General features: G+C 35.7%; 1 protein-coding gene across 1 annotated transcript in view; it reads right to left on the bottom strand.

Annotated features, from left to right (window-relative positions):
* Positions 1-372: 372 nt before the first annotated feature.
* The window catches only part of LOC127986709 (matrix metalloproteinase-17-like), a 67,627-nt gene continuing 54,534 nt past the window's right edge, over positions 373-13,465 (bottom strand). The window contains exons 5-10 of the mRNA XM_052589039.1: positions 12,411-12,587; positions 9,506-9,608; positions 7,961-8,043; positions 7,036-7,188; positions 6,134-6,391; positions 373-2,736 (exon numbers count right to left, since the gene is read on the bottom strand). Of these exons, the coding sequence (XP_052444999.1) occupies positions 2,414-2,736; positions 6,134-6,391; positions 7,036-7,188; positions 7,961-8,043; positions 9,506-9,608; positions 12,411-12,587 (1,097 nt within the window). The 3' untranslated portion in view covers positions 373-2,413. The remainder of the gene's footprint in view (positions 2,737-6,133; positions 6,392-7,035; positions 7,189-7,960; positions 8,044-9,505; positions 9,609-12,410; positions 12,588-13,465) is intronic.

Raw genomic sequence — 13,465 nt, 5'->3', positions numbered from 1 at the left:
TCCCATAGACCTACATGGCACAAAGTGGGCTCATTGCCAAGAGGACGGTTAGTTTCAATACCCATTGTGAAATGAATTTGGTTGTCTTTGCTATACAGTAAGACAGAAACAAAATAACAAAGTTACAGCAGAACGCATGTAGGATGTCTGCACATAAACAAACAAGAAAATCATGCCAACAGAGCTCTGGGTGCTAATACAATTCTGATCGGTGGCGTGATGCTATTTTGGCATCTCTAGCGTTAGGTGAATGTGGTGCACAAAAACCAGCGGCGGGAACCGCGTGACAGCAGCTGTCATGTCTGTGGAGAAAACGCAGCGTGGGGCTCGCTTTTAGTCTCTGTGTGACATGAAATTACAGCACTCATCACGCAAGTTTGCTCATTCTGCTTTATTTTCTACAAAAATATTTCACTTTATAAAAGACAGCTCAGAATGTACAATGTTTTTGCAACTGCCATAGAAGTTTTTTACCTTAAATATATATGTATATGTATTTATATATAGTATATAAGCATTTCTTTACATATGTAATCAGAGTGCACTCCCAGCAGCCCAGGATATGAGTCAAACATCCTCCCAGTCTGTTAAATTATTTCTCATAACTCTCTCTGACTGTGGGAACTGTTAGAAAGACAAAAAATATATATTTATTTTTACATTTAAACCAAATGTTTCTAGCTGTGGAGGTCCAGGCATTGTGAATCCAGCTTCATGCATGACCTTGATAAACTAAACAACAGTGGTGTTTATTAAAAAAAAAAAAAAAAACAAAAAAAAAAAAAAACAGTTGATTACAATTATAAGTAACTATCATTGCTTTAGAGTGATGATTTTGTGGTGGTTATTACTAAAACAGTCAGTACTGAAGATGAGAGTAAATATAATTGCTTAGAACAAGGCAGACTAATAAGTAAAAGATGCTAAGACACTGGGAATCAGTCGATCAGAGAGGATGAGGAGGAGACGGTTTCAATATGGAACCCGTAGGATCAGTAAAGGTTTACGCTTTTAGTAAGAAACGAGCCGAAAAGGTGCCAATAAAGATGAGTGACAGCATTTTTAAAGCACTTGGAGCAAGGGAAGGTTATCAGGTTGTGACTCACGGTATCCCATGATGCCTATGAACTGCATCCAGCCGGAAGCCCTATTCATGAGATTTCTGCTGCCTTCCCTATATAAGCAATATCCCTCCTATCATCATGATCATTATCATCATGATCGTTACTATTACTGGGTCTGGATGCGCCTCAGATTAGCTGGTTACTGTAATATCTACTGTAATATATTCTGAAACAAAAAATAATTGAATGAACCTGATAATGAATGCTCTGACGTTTTGAATATTAATAATAATACATGTTTGCTTTTATAATAAAAATATTAGCGATGCTTGCTTGAGCACAAAACACTCTGGCACGATGGATATTTAGATTTATTTCTGGAATGCTGCTATGCGTTGCAAGGGTTGCTTATGGATGTATTCTAAGACAAGTCTATGTGATATTCTGGATCCTAAATATGGCTCATAACCCTCCTGCAGGATCTTTTTCGGTTGTTTTATTGTCTGTCAGGTGAAGTCGTAGGTCTGATAAATTAACAGCACACCTCAATGAGCAACATGATTTGAGATATCATTCACGTCTGTAGCACAAACGGTGTGAGATAAATTATGCGCAGAAGTTTAGTATTTCGGGTTAAAGGAATAGCTCACACATAAATTAATATTCACTTAAAATGTACTCACTCTCAGGCCATCCAAGATGTGAATGAGCTTGTTTCTTCATCAGAACAGATTCTCTGAACTCTGCTGTGAATGGGTGCCGTCAGAATGAGAGACCAAACAGCTTGACAAACACATCACAACAATCTGCATTCCTCACAACTCAAGTTCATCAATTAATGTTTTTGTTTCTTACAAACATGCACACCTCACATGATTCGACTGGAATAGTTTGGATGAATTGTGCATTATCATCATGTTTTTATCAGCTGTTTGGACTCTCATTCTGACGGCACCCATTCACTGCAGAGGATCCAATGATGAACAAGTGATACAATGCAAAATTTCTTCAAATCTGTTTTGATAAAGAAACACACCTGAATAGCCCGATGGTCAATCTTCAGCAATTTTTTATTTTTCAGTCTTTGTTCAGGTAAGCAAGCAATAGCAAGCACCACTAATAATAATAATAATAATACAAATAATAAAAAGTAATAGTAATAAAATTTCCAGTTTCTAGAAAACCAACAACAACAACAAAAAAATGTGACCCTTTCTTGATTGAAGTGCTGAGGCCTTTCCATCAGTCCAGCGCTTTCCAGAGCCTCTCAAAGCTCTCTGTACCCACAGGCTGCTGTATGTTCTGCTCCTGGAGTCTTTTTTGAGTACAGGCCTGTGGCTCTGCCCTTATCAGAGAAGAGCAGAGGAGAGAGCGAGTGTAAGCGTCCAGAGCGGCGCTAACACCCAGACGGGCGAGAGGGTCAGTCGTGTCCCCGACGGGGAGGCTGAGTCTGAAGTACAGGAACAAACCTCGTAGCCATTTTCTGCATGGTCTGCCTGGTGCTGCCCATGTAGCCTTGTGTTCGAGTTGTTCTGCATCTCCGGGGAGTCCGACTGCATTTCTGTGCACACCAGCCAGTCCTTGCCGATGGGACGCGGATAACCCGCTTCAACCTCCATATCGCTGCCCGCCACACGCCAGTACTCCTTTCCCTTGAAGAAATATGACGCTCCTGAGAAGAAAAAGTAGAAAATATAAGGAAATAAAATACAGGTTGATGCATAGAATGGAATTTTCAGACCTGCTTTCATCTGGCATACACATCATGATGGTTTCACTTTTGCCCCTGTGGCTTTTGTCAACTCTATGTCCTGTTTTGAGACCACCTGGGGTGATACTAGAATATGAGCCTTGAGGGGCTTGACCCCCAGAAATATTGGAGAATATGTTGTGCTTAGAGCAGTGCTTCTCAAACTGTAGTCTGTGGACACTGGTGGTCTGTTTTTAGACTGTCCTAGTTGTCTGAGAATTGATTGACTCTCAAAAAAATATAAACAGAAAAAAAATGTAATTGAAAAAACCATAAACACTAAATGAACCGAGGGAATTGCAGGGGGTTCATGAGTTGATGAAAAGCTAATCATTAATGAAATCATAAAAATGTAAAATAAAAAAAAATAAAAAATAAATAAAATGAAAAGATATATAAGAAATGTTTAATGATTATATTTCTTTTTTACCTGCAAAATAAAGGCAACATCAGAGAACCATTCGAATGTGTTTTATATTATTGAAATATTATCCCGGGGATAAATATTCAATAAATATTTTAAACGCAATGATTGACAGCCTCTGAAATGTTTTTAACTCCCGTACATTTATACATAAGTGGTTATATAAATAAAAAAATAGAATAACAATGTTAATCTTTCACATAGTTTAAATACTTATGTTTATTTCTCACATAAAGCTATCAAACAACTTTAGAAAATGACACAGATTATATACAGTTTTTGGTCCCCGCCTAATTTAACTATATGGGAAAGAGCAGCACAGACATTTTGCTTAATATCTCCTTTTGTGCTCTACAGAAGAAAGAAAGTCCTATAGGTTTGAAATGACTTAAAAATTATATATTTTTTAATCTATTTCTTTATCACTCTATGGCAGCTGAATAAATCATGTCTTAGGGAGGATGATACACAAGACAAAAGCGCTCTAGATAGAGTCTAGAATCACCAACACATTTTGCCACTTGATGAAAGCCTAGTCCTTGCATTTGTCCCATCTGAACAAGAGCTTTACTATCTCTCTCTGTCTCGCTCTGCAGGTGAAATTGGCCCTCAGTGCTGTCTATCTGAACAGGACACTGTTGCCAGCACCTCCTCAAGCTGATACTTCTTCCCTCCCACTGAGGCCAGGGACTGTCACTTTAGAGTGTGGCCTGCGCTCACTCCTCGTTCAGAGCTCTTCCTGTGGGGCTGACCTCCGAGAACAACACCTGATGAGACACCTTCTCTGCCCCTCACTCAGCCTACAGAGGTACCACAGGGAAAACAGATCTAGCACGTCAAGTGGAGCCTAAAACTATGCGTGTGTGTGAAATAGCTCAGGGTGGATAAAACAGGGGCAAACAAAATGTAAATGTATCTAAATGGTCCCTTGACATTTGTAAAAAAAAAACTGCCATGAGACATTTAAAACAAATTTTTCAATGTTGATTACAGGTGCTGGATACGGTTCATTTTTTTGGAATAACAATCATAAAATGTTCTAATAGATATTTCTGAAATATATATTCTGAGAAACAGTACGAGCCGCTCCTAAACTCTGTGAAAAGCAAGGAGAGCGTGGCCTGCATTTTCTTTCTCCATCATTAATAGACTTTCTACCTGTCAGTCATTTTGTATTAATTTGATTATGCTGACAATGGGTTGGTCAAATTAAATACATGGATTACCATTTTGAATTATGACATGCTTCAACTCAATTTTGACAGTATTAGTGTAATAGACAAGATGGGAAAAGGGAAATAAAAGAAGCTGTATGTGTATTTACATGAAAGTGCTTAGCTATGTGCTTTGCTTTATTTACCATGGGCTTGATTTGATCCATCACAGAATTTCAACTGCCCGTTCTTCATCCTTGAGGACACCTCGAGGAGCTTGCTGTGCATTAAGCACAATGCCGTGCATTAGGCATGACAGGACATTATGCTCCTTTCTCCATTCAGCTCACATAGAGCTCAAAACTGCTGCTATGACAACCACACAATCAAAACACCTGCCTGGATAACATCCTCTCCACCCAAATAAAATCATATCTGCCAAACCAGATCAGGGTCATAAAACTGTGAACCGTTCCTTTATATGATGTATAAAGCATTAAGGAGTCATTTCTGAGATGTTCCTGGATATGTACCTCACATGATGGAAAATAATATGAGCGCACACATTTTAATATTGTAGCTAATTTAAGGATTTTTATTTTCTTGATAAGCCTACTTTCCTTTCCTGTGTTTTCAGTTGAATCTGGAAGCTCACGCTGAACAGTGTTGCTATTATTTACTAATAAGTTAATTATAAAAACACGTTCAATAATGGAAATATAATTAAAATATACGTACTACATAATAGACTTAAATAAATGAACAAATTGAGTCAACATGTCAACAAACTGAGATAATAGTTGAAGTTGATAAAAAAAATGGAAAAACTACTAAAAAAAGGAAATAAAAATATAATAATAACTAAATAAAAAATATTTCAAAAAGATAAAAGTGTTTAACAAAACTGAAAATTGAAAAATATAAATATTCAAAGTATTAATAAATACTAAAAATAATAGCATATATACTATAAATAATAGTACAAATAATACTAAAATAACCGATGCTGAGGTGCTAACAGCTATTTTGTATGTTATGGCCTGGAAAAAAACATGATTTGCTACTTGCTATTGCTATTTTTATGGTATTTATTTGCACACAGTATTAATTATTTAGCTGGTGGGATTTTCTCGTTTCAGAGACCATTTTTTAATGGAAATCTACGTCTACAAAATGAGATTTTCAAAAAGGTACTACAGTTGAAATGTTCACATTTTCTAGAAGCTGATTTTGTCAACTTCTGAGAGCGTATCAACAGTCTTAAAGGAATAGTTCACCCGAAAATGAAAATGTTGTCATTATTTTCTCACCCTCATGTCGTTCCAAACCTGTCTTAGTTTCTTTCTCATGTTGAACACAAAAGAAGATAATTTGAAGAACCAAACAGTTTTCCATAGTAGGAAAATAAATACTGTGTTTGTCAGTGGGGGCCAACTCTTTGATTACCAGCATTCTTCAAAATAACTTATTTTATGTTCAGCTTAAGAAAGAAACTTATACAGGTTTGGAATGAGATGAGGGTGAGCAACTGATGACAAAAAAAACATTTTTTGTCTAATACATTTTGCATGGCTGTGCTGTTTTCCACCTAGTTTAACAGCGAACCGGTATGAACCCGCCTAGACAAGCACAGAAATTCATGTCTGTCTTTTCATGCTTGAAGGTACGAGATTCATTTTTTGTGGCACTAAAAGATAGCATCCAGGAGAACTGCTTAAAATGAAAGATTCACAGGACTTACTGTCAGACCACCGCATGGCGTCATCTAGTTGAGATGGGATCCCTTTCCACAGCGCCGTGTCTTTTGGGTAGCCGAGGTCCATTTGCCGCAGATGGTCATCATAGCGCCAGTAACGGCTGTCCTTGAAGAAGTAGGTCTTCTCATTGTGCAGCCAAACAAATACAGCGTCCACTCCCTCCGCAGGCAGTCCGAAGTCCGTGACAGAGCGTGGGTAGCCCTCTTCAACATTATTGTCCTTGAACACCCAGTATTTCCCACCTAGGGAATTGAGAACAACTTATTGTGAGGTGGGAAAATTGTAGGCTTCATTAGCAGCAAACCAGATCAGAAAACCCAGACCTGCTGTGAAATACATTTAAATGCTCTAAATATACAAACATGTGTTCTTTTTACTGAAATTGGATTTGAGGAATGACTTCAAAACACTCTCGCATTATATCTTTGAAGGACATTGTTTGCTTTACAATCCAACTCTTATTAGAAATGACATTTACATAATTCCAGACTGTTAAATACCAATCATTTCAAGAATTTTTTTTTTTTTACACGAGTGAGTGTTTACGCTCCAGGGAGCATTTTGTTTTAAATGTCTGGAATTAACTCCATTATCAGAGGGTCTTTGATCTCTTTAACTATAGAATTACCACAGATTACTGACTGCTAAAAGCGACAAACACAGGGTAATATGGACATTTTCTAAATGTGTTGCACAAAACACGACACCACAACGCTAAGGTGTTGCACTCATCCAGTTCAGAATGAGTCATGTGCCAAAATGCAATACTTAAGGTGAGGAATTCTGACAAACAAGTCAAGATGTACAAGTAATAATTAAAGGAAACGTTATATCGAAGGGTTAAAATTAATTTTAACTTCATAAAAGATGAAATCCAGGCATTTACCTTTAAAGAACACTATCTTATGGTCTCCAGGTCTCTCGTATACAGCATCCACGCTGTCCAGGTTTGCAGGCAAACCTCTCCAGAAGCGATGGATCTCAGCTGGCCTCAACGACACCAGGTGCTTCTCACGTGTCAGACGCCAAAAATACTTCCCTGACGAGAAGTTTGACAGTAAGAATGTCATGTGTGGTTATTGGTGTGTTTATGTAAGCTTATGGTGTAATTACTGTATGTGCTATCATGTTATATATATAAGGGACATTGGTTAATAAAGCATGGAATGTGTGCATGGCCGGGGGCAGTGGGTAGGAGGGTGCCCAGCTGGCAGAACCAGCCAAGCAAATACAGTGCACAAATGAAAATACATCAAAATGCAGACAGCTGTAGTCTGGAGACGGTGCATTCATGACTAAACAGGAAAACAAAACAATTTCACAGCAGTCCAAGTTCAAGGTTTTTGCATCATGAAAAAAAAAAAAAGTTTTATTGTGTCCACATAACTGAGTATTATTATGCAAAAGATTAAAAATAAATAAATAAATAATAAAAATAAGCAAATAAAAAATAAAATTGTTTCTTTCATGTTTTAACTTTATCTTCTCTAATTCTAATGGGATAAGAAAATTAAATGCAATAAAAAAATAATATTTTTTTAAAATATATATTATACCTTAATATCAGTTATTAATATCTTATATATACTTATAATATACATTAATATACATTTTAGTCATAATATATCATGAAGTTTTTTTTTTTTTTTTATTAAATTCATTTTAAGTTATTGGAAAACAAGACACAAAATACCAATTAAGATAATGTTTTTATTGATATTTTGTAGTTTATACTCACAAATGGGTGTATTCTTTATACATGGTCTGTTTCTAAAACCTACTGATTTCACAAGACTTCAGGGTGGTCTTACCTTTGAAAAAGAAGGCCTCCCCTCGAATCTGGGCAACAGCATCAAAATGGCTAGTGCATCTGTCAGGGGCATCAGGGGCAGATCTGTAAGGAAAAATGGGTAAGTTTTAAATAAATGGCTTTGCAAGACATGTGAAGATAGAGCATAAGACCTGTTTCTACATGAGTAAATCAATGATTATGGAAGGGATTATTGACGACAGACCACTGAATTGTTTAAAATTTATGCACACCTTGAGGTGGTCATGCAGTCTCAGAGCAATGCAGAATAAGTTCATTGCTGCATAATTTTAAATAATTACATGATCCAGATTCAATTATTTCAAAAATACCAGAGGAGTCATGGTTTAGCTGGTTTACATGGTCTAGTTAGGCCCTACTGGTAGATGTCTTGACTACAATTTCTGTCTGGAAAGGGCAAAAGTTACATTCAGTCAAAAACAAAAGGAAACAAACAAACAAAAAAACATGACAACAAAATAAAAAACAAAACAAAACAAATTGCTAATAAATTACTAAAATAAAACTAAAAAAATAAAATAAAATGCTAAACAATTACTAAATAAAATATAACAAATATAACAATTAAAAAGATATAATAAATAAATAAAATGTATTAAATAAAGTTATGTGAAACAAATAAAAGCAAAATGATTTTTTTAAATAAATCAAAAAATAAAAATAACATGGTAAAACACATAAAAATAGAAAGTAAATGTAATAAAAAAAAAAAAAATTATATAAAATATATAAAAAATTAAATATGAAATAAAATATTTTTTAAAATCTATAAAATGGTGTATACCAAAGCTAAAACATTAAATGTATTTATCTCAAGACATTTGTCAGGTTTTCTAAAATAAGCACTGCTTTCTTATGCCACCATTTAAATATCAAGTTTAAAATCAGCAGAAGCCGCTGGTGCTAATTTGAAAGCATTGGCACTTTTACTGTAAACCTGTAGAGTACATTATTATTTTTGTCTAACTATGGCTATGTGCAACCAGACTCGAATGTCTTTACTATGTGCTTGGCTTAAGCAATGAAGATGTTATCACCAGCTTGCAACAGAACCTCTGAATGCGTTATCCCCTCGGCTAATGACTGACTTAGCACCTTGACGTGGCTGGGTTGTTAATGATGGAGCAATTATGGTGACAGAGCTGCTTTTGTGGCCGGAACTCGCTTGACACTTTATTAACAAAGATTTCATTCACAGCTTATTAGCTGAGCACTCTGAGAGGAATATATTACTGACCTTTGTCAAACTAAATCTACCTGTCTCGCATGTCTGCCGGGAGGATGGAAGGAGAGGAAACAGAGAGGTGCACACTGCTCTCAGAGCAGCTAAATGCTTGCTTACTTGGGGTCAGAAATTGAGTCTGTAATTTGTGTCATTCTGGCGTTTGCTTCAGGAAGGTTGAGTGCAGTTGCAGGTGCATTATGAAGTCCATACATACTTTCCTTCTAAATGATGGACTGCTACCTCTGCATTTCAAAATATTCAGAAGTGTGTGGATTTGTGGGCGCACGCTTGTTGACTCACGGTATCATAGATCTGTTTACTGGGAGGTCAAGCAGGACGGGAGGTTCGGCGGTTTGAGAGGGGTCATCTGGCTGCATTGTGTGCGATACAGACTCTCGAACACCTGACAAAACACAATGCGAGTTCAGCTTGCACAAAAGCAGAAAAACAGCACATTTCTGAGAGGAACACATGCTAAGGGTGTGCTTTACTTTTTGACAAACCTTATTACACTAACAATAATAACGTAAAAGTAGAGATAACAGCCAGTCGCATAAAATTAGTTTCGCAAAACTACTATTGCCACACAAAGAGAATGTATGAGTAATACTGTGCAAGTAAAAATAAGCTAATGAGGACAAAGTTTGACACTCAACAAAATGTACAAGTTCACTCCTTCTTTGTTCCAATTCAAATACTATTTTCTAAACTTTTAATAGCTCGAAAACATAAAATATTCTTATTTTGTGTGTGGTTGATACTTGACAGGTTTATGATAACTTACTATAAAACTAATTTTTGTCTTAAGAACACACATACAACATCCATCATAAAAAATCTTAAAGTATGCGATTCATGTTTGGGGTCCCATTAAGTGACCCAAGGTAAGAAAAGTGATTAAACACAATAATTTTGTAACCCTTTACAACAAGGTTCCATTTATCTACTAGATTAAATGCATTAACTAACATTAACAATAAAAAAATACACTGTTACATTATGTATTAATCTTTGTTAACATTAGTTAATAAACCTACAACTGTTCATTGTTAGTCCATGTTAGCCCAGGTCCATTATATAACATTATTTTTCATTGTTAGTTTTTAGTAATGTAGTTAGGTAGCTAATGTTAACATGGAACCTTATTGTAAAGCGTTAACAAGCGTTAGCTCGTTAGCATGGTGTAGTTAGCCTTTAGACATTGTAGCTACCATCTGGTTACAAAAGGCATCTTTCTGCATTGACGGACATTGACAAGCTGTGCTGTCAATAAAATAAATTGAATTAATTTAAACAAAACATTTATGCACCGATGCTAGTTTGAAACTTCTTTATATATATATTTTTAAGTCGTTGTATGAATATTTTTTTGGCTAGCTAGAACTGAAAATAAAATCCCATGTTTAATTATGAAACTATTACTTTTTTTTAGTTCTCAGTTATGTTTTAATTATTAATTTGGTATCAGATATTTACCCTAAAGAAGGAGACACAGATGAGACTCTTATCGTATATCAACTGCTGACAAACAGCAAGAGAACTGAGCTACAAAATCGGTGTGGTTATCATGACTGAGATAAACTGCTCTTTGGAGACCATTTAGTTCATATTGAAATGACAGAGCACAACTTGAGGCATTATTGAGATTAAACACACAAGAAGACACCTGACATTGTTGGAATCTTTTTTCTCAGGAGAACCATCTGAGAAGCAAATGAACATAAATGTTTTTTTTAATGGAATATTAAGTCCACTACGAAATACTATTATTAATATACAGACAGTCAACTCTGCAGAACATCAGGGTTAATTAATTGGACAAAAAGCATGCAAACTAATTAAACTGCAGAACATATATTAAATACTTGGCCCGCGTTCACCTTCTACTCTGAGTTCCAGAGCTCCTGGCAGTATTTGCTTGTATTTGAGCCCATCTTGATCCTTTCATCTCTATCTATAACTCTCTCTAACTCTTTGCTTCCCACCATGTGTGTTTGCAGCTCCGTTCTGCATTCTGCATGTTGATTAGCAGGGTCCAAATCATGGTGATGACCAATTAATCTCTGTGCTCCTAGCCTGACTCAACTAAGCCATTTAATTAAATCAATAGTGCCCCTATACAAACCCAATAACTTGCGCTCTCTGTGCCCCTGGTTTAGGTTCAGTTATTTGCCTGGTGGGATCACAAAAAAGGGCAGCCTGCAGAGGGGGCATGCAGTGCCAATCACTGCAAATTACAATGAGCACTTCAGCTAAAAACAAGGTAGTGTGAGTGGGCAGGGACGGAGGAAATGCAGAGAACTGATAAACCAATTCTACATGCCAGTCAGAATGTGCAAGTAACTCACAGTTACGCTTTATTTTAAGAGGTCCTTGTTACAGTGTTAATATACATTTAAAGAGTCATATGACATTGCTAAAAAGAATATTATTTGGTGTAATGCAATGTGTTTATGCTGTTTAAGGTTAATTTTTTTTTTCCACATTCCACAATAAATTTTTTTTTTCAGTCTATAATGATAACAATATTTGTATTTGAATATATATATATATATACACTAAAATTAAAATTATTTTTTAATTGTAATTTTCATTTAATTTATATATTTTATATATTTATATATAATTTTATTATATATTATATAATTTATATAAGTATTTCAGTTATACTAAAATAACTGTTTAGCACATTAATAAATTAAGATAATAATAATAATGTGAATATAATGAATATAATATAAATATTAATATAATGAATTTAATACTCATTGTATTCGAATATAATATTATATATTATTATGTCCAAGCACTCAGAATAGTGCAGGTGTATCTGTGGCACCTGATTCTAGTTCTTTTAGTGAATATGGCAATAAGACGACGCAGACAGTGCATGTAATGGCACTATCGGCAGGCTCATTCTTAGTGTCATCCTTGTGTGTTTACTGTTGACAGATTACAGCATCTATCTGTCTGTATGTCTCGCAGAGACTGTGCCTTCGAGTTGTCGCTACTTGTCACTTTCCGATTCTCCAACAATGCCAAGGCATCTGAGATTCAAACAGTGATAGCAGGGCATCCGTGTTTGATTGAAGAGCTCAGCTCACACAGTCTTCCACGGTACCTGTTTCCAGTTAACTGATGGAGAGTAAGGAGGTACAGGAAGTAAGAAAGAAGCCAGACGTGACCAAGGGGTGGACGTTCTTACCGTAAAGCTGCCAGACGCGAATCTTGTCTTCATACGGGAGGTTGTACTTGAGCGGGTCGCCCACTGGCCCCTGATAGTAAGGGCGCATGATGGACTCAATGGCAGAGGTGTGTGCGAGTCCTATGGCGTGGCCAAATTCATGCACCGCCACTGCAAAAAGATCCATTCCATGAGAATCTGATGAGAAAAGACAGAAGAAAGAAGAAATGTTATTTTTCTACATAATAACAAAGCAGAGGAAGAAAGTATTGCCTTGATGAAAGGTTTTCAAACTGGGGTCCACAGAAACCCAGACACCAAGTGGGTTCTACATAAGGTTTGTGAAAATGTTCAGAGAATAACAGTGCAAAAAAAAAAAAATAATAATAATAAATACAAAAAAAAAAAAAAAAAAAAAAAAAAATCCGTAAATGATGCAAAGTAAATTTCAAATAATAAAATAAATAAATTAAAAATGCATTTCCAAAGACCACCAAGGAGTTGTACAAAAAGAAATGGTGAAAATATATAAAATAAAAATACATTTTAAAAATAAATATGATTTTTATATTTTATTTTAATTACACAAATAATCAGTGGTGGACAGTAACGGAGTAGCTTTACTTCGTAACTGTACTTAAGTACATTTTTCAAGTATCTGTACTTTACTGGAGTAGTTTTATTTTGAGCAACTTTTACTTTTACTTCACTACATTCCAAAGCATAAAATCGTACTTTTTACTTCACTACATTTCATAAAACACATCGTTACTCCCTATATCACGTGCTCCGACACTCAGAAGCGGTGTCTGATTCATCATGAACGAACTGAGTCTTTTCAAAATAAACCTTTAAATCGGATCGCGAATCGCACCAAACGATTCGTTTACGAATTAGAATGATCCGATTGCAGCTGTTCTGGAGTCGACCACTCACTGATTCAAATGAACCGTTTAGTGCGAGTCACCAGAAGTAAGAACCGGGAGATCTTGTGAGCGCGCGTGCGTCTGACGTTGCTTAAAGTAAGTTATGTCGAAATTTTGGATTAATTATTGTAACTGAAAATCATATTTAGG

The sequence above is a fragment of the Carassius gibelio genome, chromosome B21 (assembly GCF_023724105.1).
Source record: "Carassius gibelio isolate Cgi1373 ecotype wild population from Czech Republic chromosome B21, carGib1.2-hapl.c, whole genome shotgun sequence".
Lineage (NCBI taxonomy): Eukaryota > Metazoa > Chordata > Actinopteri > Cypriniformes > Cyprinidae > Carassius > Carassius gibelio.
Note: the sequence above shows the minus strand (reverse complement) of the source record. Positions and strands in the feature narration are given on the sequence as shown.